This window comes from Physeter macrocephalus, unplaced genomic scaffold (genome assembly GCF_002837175.3).
Source record: "Physeter macrocephalus isolate SW-GA unplaced genomic scaffold, ASM283717v5 random_543, whole genome shotgun sequence".
NCBI lineage: Eukaryota > Metazoa > Chordata > Mammalia > Artiodactyla > Physeteridae > Physeter > Physeter macrocephalus.
This window is the reverse complement of record NW_021145956.1, coordinates 10,022-20,032: the sequence shown is the minus strand read 5'-3', so window position 1 is coordinate 20,032 and position 10,011 is coordinate 10,022. Positions and strand designations below refer to the sequence as shown.

Below are 10,011 nucleotides of genomic sequence, written 5' to 3'. Positions count from 1 at the left end.
TTCCCATATGTCTTCCCTCTTGCGTCTCCCTCCCTCCCACCCTCCCTATCCCACCCCTCTAGGGGGTCACAAAGCACCGAGCTGATCTCCCTGTGCCATGCGGCTGCTTCCCACTAGCTCTCTGTTTTACATTTGGTAGTGTATGTATGTCCATGCCACTCTCTCACTTCGTCCCAGCTCACCCTTGCCCCTCCCCATGTCTTCAAGTCCATTCTCTAGTAATGCTTAACAGTGTTTTGTCATAAAGATGAATTAATAGGGTTGATTCCGACTGGTGGGAATATGAGCGGTGGTGGTTTTCATCTTCTTACTCTCCCTTTTAGTCTTTCTATGGATACTTTCCTTAGAGAGCAGGCCCTTTGTGCCTCGGCCGCTTCCGTGTCGTTCAGGAGCCGACTCCGTCCCCACCGCTGCTCACCCTCTCCCTGTTCTTCTCCCTAGGCTGCTCCCGGCAGATCGGCTTCTCGTTTGTACGGCCCAAGCTCTGTGCCTTCTCTGGCCTCTATTACTGTGACATCTGCCATCGAGACGACGCCTCAGTGATTCCGGCCAGGATCATCCACAACTGGGACCTCACCAAGCGCCCGGTAAGTCTGGAGCCCAGCCTGCCGTGGCCACACGGGGCTGCCGAGTGACAGAGGAGGGCTCGCTCCTCTTTATGGCTGCTGTTCATATGTTTGGGGGAGTTTGGCTCTAGGGAAGCCCGGGTCACTAGTTCAGGCCCCATGATGTGGGGGAGTTGACTAAGAAAGTAACTGGGTGCTGGTCTCCAGCCCCTGGACAGAGCTCTGTCCGTGCCTCCCTTGGTCCTCAGGTGGGAGTCTGAGGATGGTTTGCTGCAGCTCCCCCATGGATACAGATAAAACTGTTTAAAGCACCAACAACTAGATACATAGATGGAAATGATAGATAGGATAGATTAGATATAGATGGTTGGGTGGATGGGTTAGGTGGGTAGATGCGTGCACGGATGGATGGGTAGATCGGTGGATAGATGTGGATGGGTGGGTGGATGGATGGGTGGGTGGGTGGATGGATGGGCTAGTCAGCTGGCTGCACTCCCCCTGGGAGCATTTTTCCGTGCATTTTTTTTTTTTTCAAAATCATCTTTATTCGGTTGTTTAGCCTTTCTTCCCCACCCGCAAGAATACAAGCTCCTGCAAAAAGCTACTTTTTGTAAAGTTTGGGATCATACTGGACTCATACTGCTTTATAACATGCTTTGTTTAGTCAGTATTACATCTTGGGTACTTTTTTATGTTCACCAAATGCTTCTGCATAAGATGTATTCTATGATCTTTCAGATTTTCCTCTTCTTCAGCTGAGCTTACCCACTTACATAGCTGTGTTACCATGAGCAAACTATTTAACTTCAGTTTCCTCGTCTGTAAAGGGGGATTAATAACAGCATCTGTCCCCAGGCTGTGTGAGGACTAAAAGAGACAGTACCTACCGGTCACTTAGATGGTGCCTTACATTACTGCCCTGAGGCCTCACCTTCTGCCCCTAATTTGCTTGAGGGTCTGCCTCAAGGGGTGCAAACTTGGCCTTCTTCCAAAGGCACAGATTTCTGCTAAGACAAGACACAGAAACACCGGGAAGAGGTTGGTTGCTTCTCTCAAGACCCAGGCCTGCCGGCCGTGCCGTCTCACTATGTGAAGGTGTCTTCACGTGTCCCCATCAGAGTCCAGGGAACGTGGTTCTCAGAGCCCGTACCACCCTGACCTTCACCCCACTGGGGGTGAGAACCTCCCAAAGACATTAGCTTCACTTTGGCTTTTTTATTGGTTACCTCATCCCCACCCCTGCCCTCAACGTTAAGTATTTAACTAACTACATGGAGAAAATTAAACCTCAAGATCACCACAAATGCGAAGAACCCTCTGGCCATAAAACACCCTCACTGTTTACAACACCCAGACACCTCTGTTGAGCCATCTTCTTTTCACTGCTGTAATTTTGGTGCCACTTCCTTTTTCCAACTGGAGAATTATAACACTTCCCTTGGCATGCCTGAGGTCAGGAAATATCCAGCTCTCTCAAAGATCCCGGGCCTGGGAAGGACACGAAAATTCACACTAGAAAGTGGCTGATCGGCGGGTTAGGGGCCCTTTGTCCACTGTTACCACTCTGGCTGACCCACTTGAGCGAGGTCCGGCTGGCACTACCTGGCAGGATGTCAGCCCAGGCCTGGGGCTTCTCTCTTTGTCTGTCTGCTCCACGCCCACAGGGGAGGAACAGTCCCTGGGGAGCTCGAAGCCCATGCCTGTCGGCAGCACTTGGCAGTTTTCAGCGTGCATTCCTGCGTGGAATTTCATCTGAGCCTCGCTGGAAGCCCGGGGCTGAGTCGTGGGAAGGGCTGGGGAACAGCAGTTTGACCCGAGTCACAGACTCACCAGGCTTTTGCCAGTGGGCTGCCTATTGGCTGGGGGCTGGTTCCTCAGGGCTCTGGGAAATGGGAAAAGATGGAGTTGTCAGGTGCTGCGGGAGGCGAGAGATGCTGATGAAGCTGGTGGAGCAGCCCCCAGCCTAACAGTCTCCTGAGGGCCCTATTACATCCCCCTGAGCCAGGGGACAGACCCCTGGACCACACAGGCACTCACAGAGTCTGATGGCAGCTCCCCTTTACTGAGGATATGCTTACATGGATTTTCTTTTCATCTAAGCTCAAAATTATCCCATGCAGTAGGTGGGAGGTAGGTTTTATTTTCCCCATTTTACAGATGAGGAAACTGAGTCACAGAGAGGTTAAGTAAGTTTCATAAGGTCATACAGCTGGGAAGGGGTGAACCAGGAGCCAAAGCCCGACTCCTAAGCACTGCAGGGTGGTTGACGGTGGAGAACATCTCAGCTCCCCCATCCTTATCACGGCAAGGAGGAGACTGCAGGGGAGAGGGGCTTCTCTTTAGCACGCGAGGCAGCCAAGTGTGCAGAGACAACACCTCGGTTTAGACCTGGGCTCTGCTTTCTTCTGGTGGCTTGGGTAAGCCACTTTAGCTTCTCTGAGTCTCAGTTTCCTCATGTGTAAAATGGGGATGATGACACCTTCCCTTTTGGGTTGTTGTGAGGATGTGGTCCAGGTCCTTAGCCCAGTGTCTGGCAAATAGTAGGTGCTCAGTAGTTGGCTTTGGCATCAGGGTCAGGGCTGAGGGTAGAACCTTCAAAGTCCTATCGCGTGGGAGAGGCCCAGATTGACCACTCAAATCCACATGGAGACTTGGGGGGCCCTGGTTGGTGCTGCTGGCAGGGGTGGAGGGAGCTCAGGAAACCTCTAGTTAAGCTGTGTCTGATCCGTAGCTTCCTGTGGTTGGAGCCTGACTCACACCCGTCACCTGGTTCCTGAGTCGGCCCGGGGTAGTGCCTGTTTCCTTTCGGCAGGAAAATGGGGGCAGGGACGACAGGAAATAGTGGGAAGGGTCTGTGAGGCCCAGGAGGAGAGGCGTGTTGACCGGAGCAGCCCCTCCTCCGTCCCAGCACTGTCAGGAGGGGCAGCAGCTGGTGTCAGGGGGCAAGAGTGGGTTTGGAAGTCAGATAAACTGGGTTCACATCATGACTTGTACGAGCTGTGGACCTTGGCCAAGTCACTTCCTCTCTCTGAACCTCAGTTTCCTCATCCGTAAAATGAAGATAGTACCAGTTCCCTCGGCAGGTGGTTGGAGGCGTGAGTGAGTGAGTAGGTAACACAGTGCCTGGCCCTCAGGTGCTCACCAAATGCCCCTCCTGTCTCACCCTCGCTGCCTGGTGGTGTCCCCAGGTCTGCAGGCAGGCCCTGAAGTTCCTGACGCAGATCCAGGCCCAGCCCCTCATCAACCTGCAGCTGGTGAACGCGTCTCTGTACGAGCACGTGGAGAGGATGCACCTCATCGGTAGGAGCCGGGAGCAGCTGAAGCTCCTGGGGGATTACTTGGGCCTGTGCCGGAGCGGAGCCCTGAAGGAGTTGAGCAAGAGGTGAGCACCCTGGGCACGCATGGACACACACACACACACACACACCGCACACCACACACACACACACCACACACACACCACACACACCACACACACCACACACACACACCGGGCCTTGAGGCTGCGAGCAGTTCTGAGCTGCCTGACAGATAAATGAGAGCCGCTGATCCAGGTGAGCAATGGAGCTGAGGGACTCACTTGTCACCAGGTGACTTTGGAGATTATGACTCTGTGTGCTTGAGAAGCCTTGCAGGTAGATGTGTGCAATAAATCAAAACTAATCATATCCTGAAGAGAACAACAGCTGTGTTTATGCCCTTATGGGGTTATGTTGACCCTCCCTAGTGGGCCTCCTAGAAGTGTTAGACTTGAGGACTTGCTAATAGTTTATCTGAAACACGTTTTGAATCCATTTATTAAAGTTTTAAAGATTTGTTTTATATCTTTCTTCCAGGGTTCAGGTTTTGGTATTTTCATTCATTCACTCAACAAACCATTCTTAATATTTTCTGTGTGCCAGATGCTGGCTAGTGAGATGCGAAGATGAACTAGGCAATGTCTTTATAATTAAGAAACTTACATCTAGTAAAGAAGGTAAAACACATACACCATGAAAGAAAAAAATGTGGCACATGAATATTTATTAATAGTATTTTATGTATTAATATATTTAACAGAAAGAAAAATAAGAGAAGAAATGGAAGGGGTAGGTATGTATAGAAAGAGTAGGCAAAAGAAAGGATCAGTACAGATATAATATACTCACATTCTATATTATTGACAGCTTTCATATGCAGAGCGCTTTTCTGAAAATAAATGATTGTTTGCAGTGATAGTCAGCTAAAATTATCTAGTCATAAGGAATCAAAAGAACAGTGAATTTGTTTGAAAAGTGTAATTACTGAGGCTTACAAATAAGCAAAACCCAGCAATTATAAACTGATGAATTTGTCTTCATCTAATGTGCTTACCCACATTAGAGTCTTCTGTACAATTTTTGGCACTAGAATTTGAGAATAAGATGGAGAGCTTGGAGAGATTCGGAATAAAATTTCAAAAATTTATTAAAACGAGATCCTCAACAGGGACAGTACCAAGTGGCTTGAGGAGGGGGGGAATTTAAGCCTTCAAGCCCTCAAATAGAGATGCAATGCAAGTAAAACAGTGTCCTCAATATTCACATGCAGCTTCAGAACTGCATGCAGAAGCTGCATTCACTGCAGCTTCAGAAGTTGACATCCTTGCCAGCCAACCAGATTATTACCCCCAGGGCCCTTATAGATAGAAATTCTAGAGGCTCCAGTTGCTCCTAAATGATAGAAATGAGATTTATGAGGAACATCTATGGGATTTTCAACATCTGCTTCACGCTAAGTACTCAAAAATAATTGTCAAAATGAATGAAGATGAGGATGAGAAGTGACTCAAAGACTGACTTAGCTATTATTTCTTGAACATCCTTTGTACCTGGTTTGGATTTTAAATAGAACATTATTATGAATTTGTTAATATTGTTAAGAATCCCTCCCCCTACCATCAAAGGATTCAATGTGCAAAATAAAGGATTCGGGGTAGATAGAGTTTTTCCTTACAGACATGGTAGACAAGAAAAAAATAGTAACAGGTTAATTTATAAAACTCTTTTTTTAAAGGAAAGTAGATTTTCAGTAGTCTGTGATAGTTTTTAGAGGAAAATTTGAGGACCTATTAAGGTTCCTTTCTGCCCTACAATGTAGGACTATATCTACATGGAAAACTTAATGATATGTGAAAAAATTATAGATTCATGGAATCATGAGAATGAAAGAATCTATTATTTCATCTGTTCTCAAGCCATCTGTATTTTCTCCATCCACATATCCTATTGCTTAACTAACATCAGTCTCTGAAAATTTTCCTTTGTCTACTTTAACGTGTTTTCATTGAGATGCTAGTGCTAGGGGCTGTGGTGGAAGACGAAGATTACTAAGAAATTGTTGCTCTTTACTTTTTAAGAGCATACGACCATGTTGGAAAGAAAACTACAGACCTTAAAGGGGCATGAAACCTCAAGCTCATGATTTGTAACAAAATACCTTATTCGATAGTTAATATCTAACCTTTTATTGTATTGTGTATCCATGTTTCCATTGTTCTCCACTCCCTCCCACATGCAAAGAATGAATTATTTGGGGTTACAGGCTATTTGGCCAGTACAATTTTGTCTGTAAATACTTCCATTTACTCACCACACACCACCCCCCCACACACATCACACAAATCACACAAACACTCCCCTCACATGCACACACACACACCACACACACACACCACACATACACACCACACACACCACACCACACACACACACCACACACACACACATAAATACACATACACACACAGGGTCAGTGCAAAAGCAGCTTCTTGGGAGAAATGCCAGGGCTGGGTGGAGAACTCCTTCCCTTTGTGTTTAGGAGTGGCTTTTATTTGTGAATGTATTTGTTCATTCATTCGTTGAACAAATATTTACTGAGAACGTGCTCACTGGGCTTGGGGCATGGGCCCCAGTGCTGAGCAAGGTGGACCTGGGTCCTGCCCTCTGGAAGGCATGGCAGGTGAGTAAGGCAGCAGCTACCACCAAGAGTGAGGGCTGGAGCAGAGAGTAGGATGCCTTGGAAGTCCTACTAGGGGGCGGGGGATCTAACCCAGACTGGAGGAGGGCAGAGTGGGGAAGGCTCCCTGGAGGAGCTGACATCCAAGGTGAGACCTGCCAAACAAGTGGGAAAGCGAGGAGACGCAGGAAAGACTGTTCCAGATAGAAGGAGGGATGTGCTCAGGCTGTGAATGAAGGCCCCAGGCGTGGAAAGAACAGGCAGAACTTTCGGGGGCGTGAGGAGGGAAGTAGGGATGTGGTGAGAGGAGGCAGAGAGGTGAGAAGGGCTGTGTCACCCTGGCTCCTCTGGTTCCCACCAGCCGTTCACCCCATGGCGGCTTTGCTTTGCTGCTGTGGCAGCATCCGTCCCCAAATCCTCGCAAGAGGACAGGCTTGCATGGGACCCTTAGGATGCCCTTCAAGAAGCTTCTTGGTACCCAGGGCCTGAGGGGGGCCTTCAGTGCTCAGTCGGGGCTGAGGGGTGACACCTTCTGTGGGACCCTAGGAGGGCAGACCTCAGGCGGATGAGCTGCTGCTGGCTGCCCAGTTGGGCTTCGCTGCTGGGTTTCTGAGGTCTTGGAGCGGCTCACAAGCCCCTCCCCTTTCCCCCTGCAGCCACCCCTCCCGACAGCGCAGGCCCAGAGGCCGCCTGTCTCACGGGCTCCCTGCTCAGTCCTGGTCGCCGTCCTCCCAGAGCCGCTCCCGCTCCAGGGTGGTGCAGGGAGAGACTGCTGCAGGCAGCCGTCTCCTGGGCAGAGAGCAGAGGCTGGCCCCTCCCAGGCTCCCAGAGCAGCCGGCTGAGCCCTGGTCTCCTCCGCAGGGCCCAGAAGAACAGAAAGCCCTTTGGGGGCCACCATGAGGGACCTAGAAGGCTGCTTCTGGGGAGGCTATTTCTGTCTCCATCGTCAGCTGAGTGCCTGGGTCCCTACTCACTCCCATCCTTTCTGAGATTCCAGGACCCAGGGCTCCAGAGTCTGCCCTCCTGCCCCCCTGTCCAGGGTGGTAAAAGCTCAGGTCAGGTGGGACCCTGTCACCCTCCCCAGTCCAGGGTTCTCTGCAGACCTGAGAAGACCAGGTGCCTGTAGGGTGGGTCCTGGGTGCCGGCCTTATGCACCCATCCCTGCCGTGCTGAGATTGTTTGGTTGGCAGCCTTACTGGCCTGTCCGGGCTGCCCTGCCTGGGCACTGGGACCGTCCTGCCTCTTTCTTTCTGGCCCTGCTCTTCCCGCCCTTGGCAGCAGCACTGCACACGGTGCTCCCAGCCTTTGAGAAAGCAGGGCCAGGCCTGTGGAAGTCCCATTTCAGAAGCAGCGTGGGCGGGGGAGAGGGTTCAGGAGCAGCCTCCTCCTGGCCCCGGATCCACCGTGTGACTCAGGGAAGTTGCTTCACTTCTCTGAGCTTCAGCTTTCCTGTCTGTAAAATGGGCCAGTGATCCCTGCGTTGACGTGGCCTACCAGAGTTGTGGTGAGGGCCACATGAGGGACTCGGTGTCTGGGGTGGGACAGGGACAGGTGGACAAATGGCCCTGGGTCAGGGCGGCGTGTGCCATGAAGAAGGAAGGAAGGGCCAGGGGAGCTCCCGGAGGAGGTGGCATCAGCTGAGGGTTTGTGAAGTTCGTTTCTTTTGTTCTTTTAAAAAGAAAAAGTGCTTTTCTTTTTCTTCTTTACAAAGATAGTATTCAAATAGTATGAAAGAGAGTCAAGCAGAAAGTTGGGATCCCCCTTCTCTAGTCTGGCCACCATCAGTTCTCTTAGATGCTCCAGACCCCACTTGGTCCTCACACAGGAGAACGGAGTTGCCACAACACAAACGGCATCACGTATGTAGTGAACTGGGGTTCAGCAAAAGAAGCAGAGAAGAAAGCGGAAGGGAGGGCCCGCTTTCCTGGCTAAGGGAACCCACGGCATGGAGGCGGGGCAGGAGCATGGCTCACCAGGGCCTTCGGGGAGCTCAGGGCAGCCAGGTCGTGGGTCAGGGGCCAGACCTCGAAGGTCCCCTGTGCCGCCGCAAAGGCGTCTGGATTTTAGTCTGCTGGCAGTGGGGGCCTGTTGAGGGGTTTTGAGCAAGGGACGGTCACGTTCAGTCAGGAGTTTAGGAAAGACCAGTTTAGCAGCAGTGGGGCGTGGGTGCTGGTGTAGGAATTGGCCCAGGAGGTGAGGAGGCCTGGACTGAGTCGGCCAGAGTGAAGGGTGAGAGGACGGGAAGGGCTGAGGAGAAACAGGCAGGTTTTGGACGTGGGATCCCCTTTCTCTCAGGGGGCTGCCCTGGCGAAGGGGACTCCTCCCTGACTTCATCTCCCCCAACAGTTGTACGGCCTCACTTGAGGGTGTGACAGACCCAGGGTAGGTGGCTCGTAGGGAAGGCCCTGGGACTGGCTGGCCCCCTGGGCTTCCACAACTGCGGACAGAGGGCAGACGACAGAGAGGACTCTCCACCCAAATCAGCCCCACCCTTCCTGCTGGCTCAGGAACAGCCTGTGCACCCCGCACCCCCTGCATTTTCCTGGTGATAAACGGTAGCGTCCTGTTCCCAGAAAGCTGGAAGTTTACTGGGGAGACCAGTATGTTGAGCTGAGCGGACAGTGGCCGCATCCTCACCCCACGCAGCACAGCCTGGCCTGCCTGCCTGCCTGCCTGCCTGCCTGGTGGAACTTGCCGTCTCGGCCCCGGGTGGGGTCCCCCCTGGACCACAACTGAGGCCACGGGATGGGCAAAGCCAAGCACCCACTCCAGATGCCGCGGGGCCTGGCACCTTCCCGCCCCCAGATGTCCAGAGCATCCTAGGGCAGGTTCCCACACTTCCTCAGACTGGGAGAATTCTCCCCCCAGCCCCAGTACCAACACAGACACACAGCGAGGCCAGACAAGTTTTTGTACCAGGGGAACTTCTGCAGGTGTTTCCTCTCCATCTCTCAGGATGTGACCCTTGGGATCTGTGCCATTGGTGAGGTGGAAACTAGAGCTGGGTTGGCAGCTGAGCCCTCGTCCTCTGCCTCCCCCACCCCCCGCCCTCCCCCCACCTCTGAAATGGGATCTGCTGCACTCAGGACATGTCTCAGCTCCTCTCCCATAGCACTGAAACCAGATGCTTGAATGTCTGTCCCTCCACTAGACCAGGGGCTACAGGAAGGCAGAGGCCACGTCCTGTGCGTTTCTGTCCCCAGCCCTGTCCCTGGTATGTAATGGTGGCAATAATGACAACAGCTAACACCTACAGCCATTCACTGGGTGGAAAGGATGCAGGCTCTGGAGCCAGACTCCAGCATTTGTTCAGACTCCAGCTCCGCCACTTACTAGCTGTGTGACCACAGGCAAGTTATTTAACCTCTCTGGGCCTCCATTTCCTCTTGCAAAATGGGGGTTATAATAGTGTCAACCTCCAGGGCTTCCCTGGTGGCGCAGTGGTTGCGCGTCCGCCTGCCGATGCAGG

The 10,011-nt window shown here is 51.9% G+C and overlaps 1 protein-coding gene across 1 annotated transcript in view; it reads left to right on the top strand.

The window, feature by feature from the left end:
• The window catches only part of PLEKHM1 (pleckstrin homology and RUN domain containing M1), a 44,795-nt gene that overhangs the window by 29,922 nt on the left and 4,862 nt on the right, over positions 1-10,011 (top strand). The window contains exons 6-7 of the mRNA XM_024130331.3: positions 442-587; positions 3,755-3,948. Of these exons, the coding sequence (XP_023986099.1) occupies positions 442-587; positions 3,755-3,948 (340 nt within the window). The remainder of the gene's footprint in view (positions 1-441; positions 588-3,754; positions 3,949-10,011) is intronic.